Genomic DNA, 13,499 nt, shown 5'->3' on the forward strand with positions numbered 1-13,499 from the left:
ACTCTACCCACCGGGCCATATACAGCCCCACCCATGTTTACTTGAAATTTTTACTTTGAACTTGTTATGGACTTGAAGGACTTGGCACGCAGTACAGAAGTCCCTGTGCCCTGTACCCAGTTCCTCCCCATGGTAACATTCTACGTACTAACCACAGTACTATATAACCTCGGAACAGGGATGTTAGGGTAACAGAATGTGCTGATTTCCTCAGGCTTACATGCACGCAGCTGTACATACGTGTACGGCTATAGGTCAATGCGATCTTATCACACTGGCAAAGTCCTATAACCACGGCCTCGGTGGAATGCAGAGCTGCCCATCACCACGAAGGTCCTTTATAATTACAGCTATGCTACTCATCCCCCACCCTGTCCCTAAACTCTGCATCTACTAATGTCTCCTTTCACTTTATGCCATTTACAAAGTGAAGCCACAGAGGTCGTAGAAGTCAGCTATTTTCTCAGAATTGGCTACAACATAAACTATTATTCCCTTAAAGATGATAACCGTAGTTCTGTGTTGACAGACGTTTCCGTCAAATGTTAGGAAGAAGGACAACTCATTTACCTTTGTGGGCGATATGGCACAGGTCCTCCTGCATCTTGGAGAACTCGGATGAGGCTTCAGAACCATCCGAGTAAGACTTCTCTTCTCCCAGGTCCAATGTTGACAAATTAGGATTGGAAGAGTGTAGTCTCACTGGGCCAGAAAAGGGTTTGGGGACCTAAAGTGACAGCAAAGGGAAAGGTTTCTATTCAGACAAGAGCCTCCATGACTGGAACTAAAGGGTTTGGGGACCTAAAGTGACAGCAAAGGGAGAGGTTTCTATTCAGACTAGCATGACTGGAACTGATTAAGGAGGCATCTTAGAGGTGCATCTTCCCACCAAGGGATCACCTCGAAGAAAACTGAAGGCAAACCCAGGACGATGGTCTCCATGCCCCTTGCATCAGACACTACAGTGGGCAGGAAATCATCTGCTGTCTCAGAAATGACGGAAGCTTTAGAGCCACAGGTTGAAGTGACAGCAAATGTCCCCACATAACTAGGCTGTCAGAGCAAATCAGCTCCAGATAATTGTCTTTACTTGCACCTGGAGCTTCTAGAAAACAAACCCTCGGCTCATATTTGCACACGCAATGTTCTTTACTCTGAAAGCATCCAAGTTCAACCCTGGAAGGAGCACTGAGAGCTTGAAGAAAAATAGCAGAAGGGCCTGTGGGACAGAGGCTCAGGCCTGCGGACTCTAGGAGAAGATAGGCCCACTCTGAGGGATGAGAGCAGCAAAGGTAGGTCAGAGTATTAGGCCACAGCAGCCACCAGGCAAGGCACATAAGGAAGGCAGTGTCATAGACAAGCTAGATGTTAAAGAAGAAAAGACCCCAAACCCTCACAACAGGGGCAGTCCCTCCAATGTCAAGCCATTTTCCCGCAGGAAAATTCCCCCTGCCCTAGTATCCTCATGGCCTTATCCTTGCAGCCAGAAGGTCTCAGCAACAGGAGTCATCTCTCCTCACAGGGTGCAGAGATGAACCCCGGAACGCTCACTTTTCCGTCCTGTTTGTTTGAGTCAGGGCTCTGCTTTGGCGTGCAGCACCGCGAGGGAAGCCAGCGTGGCGGGAAGCGAAGGTTACCTGCAGCGTTCCTTTAGCATCTTTGCCAATAGCCCTGGACCGCCACCGCCTGTGTGATCGCTTTTCCTTTTTGGGACTTTCAAAAGCTCCACCCTTCGTTTCAAAAGAGGAAAGAAAGGACAGACAGTAAGGTCCACCAAAGCTACAGAGAAGTGACCAAAGCCATCCCCTTGAGTTTGGCTAAAGCAACTGGACGGACAACACCCCACTGTTAGTTAGTCAAGTGTAGGGGACAAGAGAGGAGAAGAAGGCAGAAGGTGAACCCAAGAGCACTAGGCTAACCTGGATGGCGTTGATGGCCGGCGCCGAGTATGTCCGATGCAGGACGTCCATGCTCTGTAAGAGCTGGCTCATTTCCAGCAGATAGGAATGGCAGTGTGCCAGGTCTGCGGGAGGAAGGGCAGATGTTCACAACTGTCCACTAGCACCAGGGAGTGCCAGGCTCTGTATCTGTGTATTTGATTTCCCCCTTTACATCCTCCTCCCCCCGCCACACACAGAAAAAGCCATAGATGATAGTGGTTTATGACACAGATCTAGGTTGCCTTGATTTAAATCCAATTGGTCAACTGTACCACATGGTCTCTGTACCTCAGTTTTCTCTCGTATGGGAAACGGGGACAATTACACATGCAGCCACAGAGCTGAGCATTAAATGATTCGGTGTGTGCAGAGGGCTCAGCAGTGGTCTACATAGTAGCAACTGAAAACAGCGGCCACCCCCACACCGCCGCAGCAGCATCCCTAGTCCAGCCAGCGGCAACAGGCACTAAGTTGTACTGGTATCTGGGGACCTGCCTATGCAGATGGGCCTCAGCTGGCAGAAGAGCGTGGTTAGACAAGACCCTAGTCACTAACTCAAGAAACAGCCCAGTCCATCGCTGACTGTGACGGTGTCTCTGCTGAGCATGCTTCAACATCGTAGCTCTTAGGCTTCCAATGCACAGAATCCCCCCGGCATGCTTGTGAGTCCACAGACTGTAGGCTCTATCCCCAGTTGATGGGTCATACAACTTGTTTGGGCCTGGGAATTGGCATTTTTAATAAAGCCAGGCGAGCCTGCTGATGCTGGTCCTGGAACAAGCCTCTGGGCTAGGGCTAGTGGGCGGAGCTAGTAGGTGACAGCGATGGAGTGAGAGAAACTGCGTGGTCAGTGGGTACCACATCTCATGTGACACAGCAAAGGCTACCACTTACAACTTTGTCCACTAGTGCCTCTAAATGAAGGACATCCTGCAAAAACTCTGTGTGTGTGTGTGTGTGTGTGTGTGTGTGTGTGTGTGTGTGTGTGTGAGCACGTGTGGGCTGTGGGCATGCGCATACACGTGTGTGACAATGGACAACCTTTGGCCTTCACCGGGCTCTCTATCAACTTTGTTTTCCAAGGGAAGGTCTTTCACTGGCCAGAGTCTCCCCAAGTAGTCTGAGCTTGTCTCACCCCAGGGATCCATCCATCTCCAGCTGCCAGGGCAGGGAGGCCAAGTGCACACGGCCACATCTGACTTTGTTTGTGGGTTCTGGGTACCAAACCCAGACTCTCGTGCTTGCACGGCACATACTTTATGAACTGAGTTCTCTCTCCAGCTCCCAACTTAATTTTAAATTGTTTGCTCCAGGCCTCCCCTTAGACAATTAAGTCTGAACTCTCTATCCCGTTAGGCATCTCAGTCTTCTTCCCCTGCTGAGCGGTAGCTGATTGTGGTTGAGAACAGTGAGTCACCTTGTGGAGGAGTGATCAATCCTGTCTCCTTGTCAGAGTCAGTCAAGGTGTGTAGGGAACAGGGTCATCCGGGTGGCATCCCAGGCTAATTTAAACAGCATATTTGGGACAGAAGCGTAGGTATGGGCGCCCTCACACTTGAAAGGGTCCCGATGGCTCAGCAGTTAGGTTAAGAGTGTATACTGCTCTTCTAAGGGACTGGCCTTCACCCACACTGAGCAGGTCACAAACACACCAGGAACTCTAGCTCCAGGGGGAACTAACGCCCTCTTCTGGCCGCTGCAGGCACCTGCACTCAGACTCACATGCCCCTCTCCCAACACAAATAGACAAAATGGAAAATAAAATAAGATCTTTAAACGCTCTCTCCATGACTCTAGTGTGCAGCCCTGCTGGAGAACGCTCAGCTGGGCATTCTCCATCTGACCGCTTACACTTAATCAGTGGACACCAACTCTACATTGGCTGTAGTGGCATTTCATTTGTATATTAATAAAGAAAATTTGCCTGAAGATCAGAGAGTAAAACAGCCCCACTGGTCAGCCTTACAGACCAGGCAGTGGTAACACACACCTTTAATCCTAGTAGCCACACTGTTTGCCATAGAAACGGGGCACCTTTAATCCCAGTGGTGCAATCTTTAATCCCAGCCCTAGAGAGGATTATAAAACGGAAGGAAACAGCTTTCTCTTGGCCTTATCCTGAGATTTCTGGAGGCAGGATCACCACTTCAGACTGAGGAAGTAGTAAGAGCCAGTGACTGGCTGCTTTGCTTTTCTGGTCTTCAGGTTGAACCCTAATTCCTCTCTCCGAGTTTTTACTAATTGTGCTTCAGTTAGGTGGGCAGCAGAGTCCTTTTTGACACTTACAAGACTGTGAGTGAGCTGACAGTCCCCACCCATGGGAACACGATTTATGACCCCCGGGAAGAACCCGTGCATCCATCCCAGGACTAGACTAGGAAGTCTGTCTGCATCCGGGTGAAGACACTAAGCTCTGTGGGGAGAGCATGTTGGCTAATGATGATGAGGCCTTCATCAGCAAAGCAAGGGATGGAATACAGATGGGGACACACGCACGCAAAGGCCACGCCAAGCACGCATGACCCCAGAGCCATGGCAACCGCAGGGTCAAACAGCTTTACCTCTGGAGCATTTTTCCATGTCCTCGGAAGGCTGCAGCCAGAACGGAACCCGTGTGTCACCACCACAAGGAAATGACGAGTTGCTTCCCGTCTGAAATGAGTTCTGCTTCGACAGACTGCTACGCTGCTCGTGGACGACAAGAGCGGGTTAGAAATCAAAACAGAGCGTGGCACGGACAGCTTCTAAGGGAAAGGATAACGGGGTGATTTGGGTAGAACCTTCTAGCAAAGGCCTTGGGTGACAGTCCTTATCTTCTCCTATGAAATGGCGATACCATAGTGAAGATATGTTGGGAAAGAGTCTGCAGTCCTGTATGGCTGTATGCATGCTTAATTAGCTGCAACCAATAGCCAGGGAGAAAAACCAAAGTCACTGTGGCTGAGAGAAAACCCAAGCCTTCAGGAATCTCCTTGCTTGAACTCCCTATCTTACTTAATCCATGCTAGTTATATCCCGGGTCAGACCCGCTGGTCAAGAGACTAGTTAAACACCACCCCAACTTACCCTTCTCCACCCACAAACCTTCCCTCAGATGTACTCCCAGAATGGGCCTCTCTGTTCCCTCAGACTCGGTCTTGGCACCCCAATCATCATTACCTTCCTACTAGAAATGGAGTCGAACACTCCTGGGGCAGAATCTGTGACCGTGGGCCCTGGGAAAAAGTGACTGACGTCCCGGGGAAACATGGCAATTTCATTCTGCCGGTACATTCTGTGGTGGCGGAGCTTGGATACCCACTCGTCAAAAACTTCGTCGGACTTCACCTACAGGTGTTAAGTTGAGAGATGTCAAAGAGAGACACTGGCTGAAAGGATCAATTATTAATCAGTGATTAATCAATTATCAAAACGAGGCCACTCCAGACCTGCTCTTTTGGAGCTGGCGCACACAGAAGAGAAGAAATCCCGTGTACTGCCTTGGTTTACATCTATGTGGAGAACACTTGGGGAAGAGACATCGTCACAGAACACATAGTCTTGTTTCCTCTGAGATGCTCTAACAGCCATGCAAAGAGGGCCAGCTTTATTAAACAACAAATAAGCTAAAACCCATATTTGTCTCCTGAAACATTTCCAAGTTCTCGAGCCTGAGACTTGCCACACACCCCCCCCCCCCCCCCGGAATGAATCAACTCTGTTCTTCATTTAAACGCTTGTAGCTCAGACTTTGCAGCCAGACTGAACTAGAATGAAGTAGGGAAGACCCTGAAACACTGGCCTGTATTTATCTACCCTGACAAAAGATGCATGGCCTAGAAGTAGCTGTTAACATATGTGAGCGTTAGCCAAAAGGGCATTTTTGCCATTTGCAGATAAAGAAAAATATCTGACAAAGCATTGTTGAGTATTGTTGTTGTTGTTATACGCAAGTTTATCCATTCTCTCCATAAATGAAGAAATGTAAATTTCTACTTTCCAGAAAAAAAATGTTTATAATTAGCAATTTTCATTTAAAAAATATTTTTGAGACAATGTATTGCTATGTAGCCCAGACTGGCTTCAAACTCACTATGTAGCCAAGGCTGGCCTCAGACTTACTACATAGTCCAGGCTGTACTTGGACTTGAACTTAGGAAAAACCCTTCTGAATGCTAGGATTACAGGCATAACACCACAGCTGCTATAATAATTTTTATCAAGAAACAATTCAAATGCTCATAAATGTGCTAATAGTAACATAGCAGCCACCTTTATACTGTAGACATTTCTTTAGTCAATATTTTTGTGTATATAAGAGATCTTCCTAATTTCAAAGTGAAAAGTGAGTTGCCTAGACATGAGGATATAGATTCGTAAAGCCGTCATTTAAAATAACCCAGAAAGGTGTGTGTGGGTCAGTGGGCTGCCAGGCCAGCACTGGGACCGTCCTCAGACTGCAGCTGGGAAGCAGGGCAGGCAGACACACAGCGGTGGCAGTGTTAGAGAATCGTGAACCTGACTCTGTGGTGTTAGAGACACCTGAAGATGGAGGTCCCTCCTTAGCGCCTGTCTGCAGGGAGCCGCAGCACAAATAGACATCCATCTGTCTCCTCTGCACTGTGAGCTCCTGAATGGATTTCATCCCCCAGATGTACTGAAGAGGGTAATCTTGTCATCCTTGCACCGATCAACTCCCCAAAGCCCTGACAAGCCAGTGCCCAAAGATTTCATCTTGACTCACCTTTTATTGGTTAAACAAGGAGAGGAACAAGGCACTTTATTAAACAGCTAGCCCCGGGTCTGTGATAGGCCTGCAGTAATTCCAGGACTCTGGCTAAGCGCTTTCTTAACTACTCTTTTGCCCAGACTCCTCAGGTATAGAATGAGAGAGAGAATCAAGTCAGGAGTGGTGACACATGCCTTTAATCTCAGCACTCAAGAGGTTTGTGAGTTCAAGGCCAGTCTGGGCTATACATCTAGACCCTGTTGTGTGTGTGGGGGGGGCGGGGTGGGCGATTAGGGATAAAGAGGGATAGGGAGCCTGCAGCTAACAAAAGGCCCACATTACAAGCCAGAGTTGACACTCAGGGATGAACGAGAAACCCAGCAGCACTTACACTGAGTCTCAGAGAATCACTCTGTCTCATGGCCTCACGTCCAATGCATCTTAGTCTCAGTCTTTAAAAAGCAGACCTGAGTGATCACTTCATTCTGCTAACTAGAACTGCCGATAAGCAAGGATTCATTACTTCCCGACCGTGTGAAAACACAGAATGACGTCACGGGACCAATACAGGAAAACAACATCAACTCTTCCAGAAGACATTAACCACGGACGGCTGGCAGGGGAGCAGTACATTCTCCCAACTATTTTATATAATTTTATATAACTAGAGGGTTTTCTCTCCTTTACTCTGCCATAGTTATTTCACTTGGGAGATTTTCTCTTTCAGGGGACACTTGGAAAGACTTGGAGGCAGTGTGGCTTGCTACCACTAGAGAAGAGACGCTACTGGTACGCAGTGGTAAAGGCCTAACCACAACACCCGGGACAGTCCCACAGCAACGAATCACCAGCCCACGGTGTCAGCGGAACTGCTTTACACACCGAACTAACCCAGAATGCGGGCTTGGATTAGGGGACAGATGTGAGACCTACACGTAAGGAAAGGACAGGGACAGGGGAGAACCTTGGTTTTCCCAGCCTCAGTCCTGTTCCCTAAACATCAAGCAGCCCTGCCCAAGCAATTCTCAGTTTATCTCCGGCATTCAGGCACTGCCCAATAATTATGCAGAGTGATTAGTCTTACTAAACTTACTGTCCCCCAAGGAATTACAGCAAACCTTATAAACCTATGAGCACGGCCTGCACATGAGCACTGGAATCACCCTTCTTTCCTTCTCTCCTTCCCTCCCCCCGTCCTTCCTTCCTTTCTTCCTTTACTTTTGGTAAGGTAACAAAACAAAACAAACAAAACAAAAACAAACAAAAAAACAAGATTTTTCAAGCGTTCGATGACCGGTCAAAGTTGAACAGTTAGTAAACAATCCGGTAAGAACTGATGTTGCCCTGGGCATGACGTTGTAACATTCAGGAGAAAGATAAGTGGGTAAAAAAGCTTTGAGACTTAAGATTTACAAACTCCTAGTTTAGGAGAAAAAACCCTGATGTTTCCCTACAATATGAGGATTTTTTACAAAGTCTTTATAAAACGGGCTAAAGTCACAAGTCATTGCCCCACACAGTAAACATTATACTTCAGAGAACCTATTTTAGTCTAGGGTAGATGGTTCTATATATATTAAAGGCATACAGCCTGGGGGAAGGGGAACAAGAAGGTGTCTTTGCTATTGGCTGCTGTCACTGGGGAGGAGTGGTAACATTTGGGGAATGGGGACAAGGACTTTAACTCTTCGAGCCGTGTGAGAGACAGTCCTGCACAACCAAGAAAAAAGCTGGCCCACCCATGCTAACATCAATAGTATCCCTTAGGGATGCTTTAGGGACAAAGACTACCCACATGGTGAATAGCTGTCCCCATGTCACCACCAGCAGCATGGTAGTGGACAATCCCTTCACCGTAGAAAGGCCTCTGCACAGCAAAGCTGGGAAAGCAGTACCTGAGCCTTGGCTACCCAGGAAGCGGAAGCTGGGGACTGTTGGAGCCCAGGAGTCTAAAGCCCAGGCAAGATAGCAAGACTCTGCCTCGGACAACTCCACAACCAGCAAAAGCCCTGGTGGCGGCTGCTCAGTAGGAGCCAGCCCTGGCTGGGGCTCACCTTCAGGTGATAGATGTGCTCCTCGGTGTCAAGATCGATACACTTGGACGACTTCTTCACAGACATCACTGAAAGGCCCACATCAATGCAGCCATGCAGCTTCTCTCGCTCAATCTACAGGAGCAGGAGAGGGCTATCTGAGAGGCACAGTAGTCAAGGAACATCGTCCCTGGTCCCCTCCCACCTCATCTTGGTCATGCACCAATGATGAACCTGGACACCACGATTGGTGGACTACTCCATGCAAGCGGGACCCAGTTAAGAACTGCGCACGTGTGACATTCTTTCTCTGTGAGGGAGACACACTCGCCTCACACCACAGAAGAGGGGGCTGAAGGGCAGAAGCTAAATAATGAGTTTTCATAGTCAGGATGCAGGGCAGTGAGAGGAAAACCCCATGAGGTGACTCCAAGGCAATGCAAGAGCCATTACCTTCCCCTGGATTAGTGTCTGTTGTCAATTCATTCATACGCGACTTAAAAGGAAGGGTATAGTCGAGAAACTAAGGAAGACCAGAAGGGCAGGGAGAGAGGAGAGAAGTGCCCCATGAGGCAGGCCTGTTGGTCCCTCAGAGCCCTCCAGGACAACCTCTTAGGGTTAACTCCAAGCAGAAGTCCACCTTAACAATGGCTTTCTCCATGAAGCCCCCCAGTCGCCAGAAGAGGGGAAGGACAGTTGGCACAAGCTCTGTTCCTGTAATTAGCTAAGACCAGAGCAGGCTATGGTACCCAGGATGCTGCCCTGCACCTTCTCCTGGTAGTGAACGGAGCCCACCTAGATCCAGAGCTAAGGCAGCGGGGATCAGGGTGTGTGGAGAGGGGCCTCTGTGCCACCTGGAAAAACCATTACCCACAGAGAATTGCGGCTCTGGGCTGACTTTAGCAGCCTGCACTCTTCTGCAATAGCATGCTGGGCCAGGAAGAAGACTTACATCAGTTTGGCTCTTGGCATATTTCAAGATTCCTTTGTCCAGGTAGAAGAATCTCTGTGAGAAGCAAACAGAGTTTAGTAAGATGCACACGTTAACATTCCTCCTCATCACCAACTTCTAACAGAGTAACACCGAAGTCTTACCTTGTGCCAGCCTTTCAAAGGCCACTTCCTCTTTTTCAGCAGAAATCCTTTCTGCACGGGCGGCTCCTGGGTGTACGTCATCTCCCCCCTCAGTCCTTCCACCACTTCCCAGCTGTCCTGTTCCAATGAGAGAGCACAGGCTAAATGTCACTCCTTTACGAGATAGTAATAGGAAGCAGCAAGCTCCTGGAAAAGCATCCAAGACGGAGAACCTGACAAGGTTCGATAGGAAGAAATTAAATCTAATGCCAATACATCTCTGGGACTTTAGAGATCCAATGCTGTAGTTTAGTGGCATCAATTTTTTAAGCTCTTTTTCTTGAAGGACCATTCCCTTTTTCAGTCTTCTTTGAACCTCGGCAGCACAGCTGAAGGGGGGGATCTTACTATAAATGCTATTTTCGTTTGTCTTCATGTCACCATGCGGTGACTGTTCCGCCAGCAGACATCAGTCTGAACATTAATCGGAAGCCACAGATGTCAGGCTGGAACTATATGTGTCTCTGCACGTGTGCATATGTTAAGGAGCACCTAAAGAAGGGCTGAAATGTGGGGCTAGAGTACTTGCCGCTCTGCCAGAGGACCTGAGTTCAGTTCCCAGTGCCCACATCAGGCAGCTCACAACTGCTCCAGCGATATGACCTCTCTTGTGAACTCCACAGGCACGGCACGTGACACACACTCACACAGACACATAAACGTGAATAAAATCTTTTGAAAGGAAATACCTGCAAAAATGGGATTGGATACAAGCTAGTAAATCTTACAAACTGACTGGAAATAATGGTTCAGGGTAAGTGCCTTCAAATACTAGGGGTTTAAGTAGCAGAAATGCAGAAACGTCAGAAAGAGAGTTTGGTCACAAGTATCTTCACCCTTCCCCCCAGAAAAATTTTACACCCCCACTTCTTGTCCAAGAGACTTCTATTTCAGATATGCTATAATCCCAGAACTTGAGAAGCGGAGGCAACCGACGTCATAGAGCAATAAATAATAAAATGAATGATAAGAACAGCAGCAAAATCCTTGTATTTTGGGCCTGGATTCTTTTCAGCTTTGATGGGGCACAAATGGCTGCTTTAATTGGTGCTCCATCATTGGCTATTGAGGTCATGAATTGAACACAAATTTGAAAAGAAACAAAGAGAAAAACGTTAAAAATTCTAAAAATTTCTTTAAAATACTTAAATCATTGCTAAATCTGCACAAGATAACCCCAGAACTGATGATATTCTTGTAAATATGATGGATGGTAATGATTAATTAGGTCATAATATACACAGAATACAGAGAGACTAGAATACAACTTGAAGAGTCTGAATACACACATTAGACATTATATATATAAAAAATTTCTCACATCGGGTAATATAGCTTTGCACACATAGGATTCTAATATTTCACGTAAACACCCTGCTCTGAGACAAAGTTCCAGCCCTTGGGCAGATGGTACTGGCAGAGGCCACAGGAGTTAGACAGTGAGTCTGGACCAGCCCCAGGGAGCAGGGCAGGTAGCGGTCCTGCAGGGCTCTTTCCCAGGTTTCCCAGAGCGCAGTACACCATCCCTAGCAACAGGGTCCTTCCCAACATTAGCAACTGAACTCCTTGGTAACCTGCTTCTTATCTGAGCCCTTCCCACTGTGACCGGAGATGAAGGTGCATCCCTGGTTTTTTAAATAATCACTGTAGGTATCTCAGAATCTGGAGTTCTAAAAGGGATTTCTTCAATGAAGAAAAAAAAGAAGTGTGTGTGTGGGGGGGATTTATTGTTTAATTTAGAGAAACTTTTTGACATGGAATGAGATCTTACTATAACCATCATCAACTGTTCAGTCGTTCAGGCATGCCCAGACAATAACTATGTCTATTCAGTGATGAACAGCACACGGTCTTTCATGTAGAACAATCACGCTCTCATTTACTTCCCAAGCCAAAAACAGGAAGCGGGGCAAAAACAGGAAGCGGCAAGCTCCAGAAAAACCATCCAAGATGGAGAACCTGGAGAGGTTCTATAGGACGAAATTTAAATCTAATGTCCATACATCGCTTGGACTTCATAGATTCAATGCTGTAGTTTAGCACAAAAGTTTCTGTGCCCCTCCTCCAGAGGAAAGGCAGCCTTCGTCCCCACAACTCCATCACACCGGTGTTCTGCCATTCTTGCCATGGTAACATGGTAACATGTATGAGGTTTCATCATCCCTACAGAGAAGGTGCCCCTTGAGAGCACAGAGGGCCTAGCGTACTTTACTTTTCCTCCTGTCTTGTGAACCTCAGGCACCTGACGAAAAATAACTGCAGTCTCGGAACAAAGCTACGGGCTCATGTTCCTGGAAGACTATCGTGTGGAACACATTTGAAGCATGCCCAGAGTCCCTGGGCCAAATGACTGTTTCCAAATTAGATACAACCGATCCATATTTGTGAACGATGGGCGTGTGTTGGTATCATTACATGAGAATCCAAGGGCTCAGCCTTTCGGAATTGTTAGTCTTCAGCCTCCCAAGCAGGAGGCTACCTGCAGAGCACTCCAGCTGAAGGACTGGGCACATCTGTTTTGTCCCTTCAATTGTGCTCAGTGCAAATGCCAAGAGGGAGCAGCCATTATTGCATACTTGTCAATCTTGGGGGATGGCAGAGGCCAGAGGAGTAGATGCGGTCTTACCTGCTGCTGAATGGAATGGGAAAGGATTGAATTTCAAAGGTGGCTTTTTTTAGACCCGAAATGCTCCACGATTCTACATCTATGGCTTATTCCTCCCAGCCAGCTGGCGTGGAGGCCAGGGGACTAGAGTAGGTTCCCTCGCTCTTCACTCCACTGAGCCAGGAAGGGTTTGTAATTTTTCCCCCTGATAAATGTCATCTTTTTTTTTCCTCATTCTATCTTCCTCGTAGGTTTGAAAGTGGTAGTAGGCTGGAAAAGGCAGACTTGCACCCCAAAGAAAGGGCAGTCTCTCCTGGGCTAGAGGAGAAGGCCTGGAAGCTTTCCCCTGGCTCCATATTCATTCAAAAGCTCAGTGGTGACAAGAAGAAGCAGCCCCTAGCTCTGAGGTTCTCAGTGGCCTGAGGCTGCACCCACAAAGCTGGGAATCCTGGGGCACTAGTGATTATTAACAGTGTTGGGAAGAAATCTCTAGCATCTTGGTTTCAGGTGACAATGAGAAACTTCCTGATTCCTCAGTCTTGCACCACGACAGGTTGTAAGGAACGGCTTAAAGTCACTTGACCTTGAAGGGCTGGGGCTCAGCCCTAGAGTCAGCCTGGTAGTGAACTCAGTGGTAGCTATTCACTGTGCTTTACCAAAATATTTACCATCCAATTAAGTTGTTGTTGCTTTTTCTTTTGAGCTCTGGTGTTTTCTTCCTAAACTATCATAGAGATCATTGACTTCAGTTTCCGTACACACATGGTAGGGGCTGAGAGACGTCTCCCCTTGCTATTTGTTCCAGTCCCCAGGCAAGAAAATAGATTAAACTGTCAATCAAGTAAATGACACTATGCAGTTGGCTTACAAGAAGGGGTTAAGTTGTAGCCACAGTTGATGACATGCCTCCAGAATCACAAAATACTCAACAAACAGTAGGGGTGTTTGAAATAATGCACAAATGAACCATATAACAACATTACAGAAAAATTGGAGAGCACATTCTATAGATCCACAAAATCGTGAGCCTTTTTGTCCAGAGCAGATATTAATAAATGCAATGAGAATCAGGGAAACTC

At 47.4% G+C, this 13,499-nt stretch overlaps 1 protein-coding gene across 4 annotated transcripts in view; it reads right to left on the reverse strand.

The window, feature by feature from the left end:
• The window catches only part of Osbpl3 (oxysterol binding protein like 3), a 172,329-nt gene that overhangs the window by 54,459 nt on the left and 104,371 nt on the right, over nucleotides 1-13,499 (reverse strand). For 2 of the 4 annotated variants that reach the window (XM_075955151.1, XM_075955153.1), the window contains exons 3-10: nucleotides 9,777-9,893; nucleotides 9,634-9,687; nucleotides 8,703-8,816; nucleotides 5,100-5,267; nucleotides 4,502-4,625; nucleotides 1,920-2,023; nucleotides 1,638-1,730; nucleotides 571-727 (exon numbers count right to left, since the gene is read on the reverse strand). In XM_075955151.1, the coding sequence (XP_075811266.1) occupies nucleotides 571-727; nucleotides 1,638-1,730; nucleotides 1,920-2,023; nucleotides 4,502-4,625; nucleotides 5,100-5,267; nucleotides 8,703-8,816; nucleotides 9,634-9,687; nucleotides 9,777-9,893 (931 nt within the window). The remainder of the gene's footprint in view (nucleotides 1-570; nucleotides 728-1,637; nucleotides 1,731-1,919; nucleotides 2,024-4,501; nucleotides 4,626-5,099; nucleotides 5,268-8,702; nucleotides 8,817-9,633; nucleotides 9,688-9,776; nucleotides 9,894-13,499) is intronic. The other 2 variants (XM_075955154.1, XM_075955152.1) reach the window with 1 other exon arrangement.

Source organism: Microtus pennsylvanicus, chromosome 21, assembly GCF_037038515.1.
Source record: "Microtus pennsylvanicus isolate mMicPen1 chromosome 21, mMicPen1.hap1, whole genome shotgun sequence".
In the NCBI taxonomy this organism is placed as follows: domain Eukaryota; kingdom Metazoa; phylum Chordata; class Mammalia; order Rodentia; family Cricetidae; genus Microtus; species Microtus pennsylvanicus.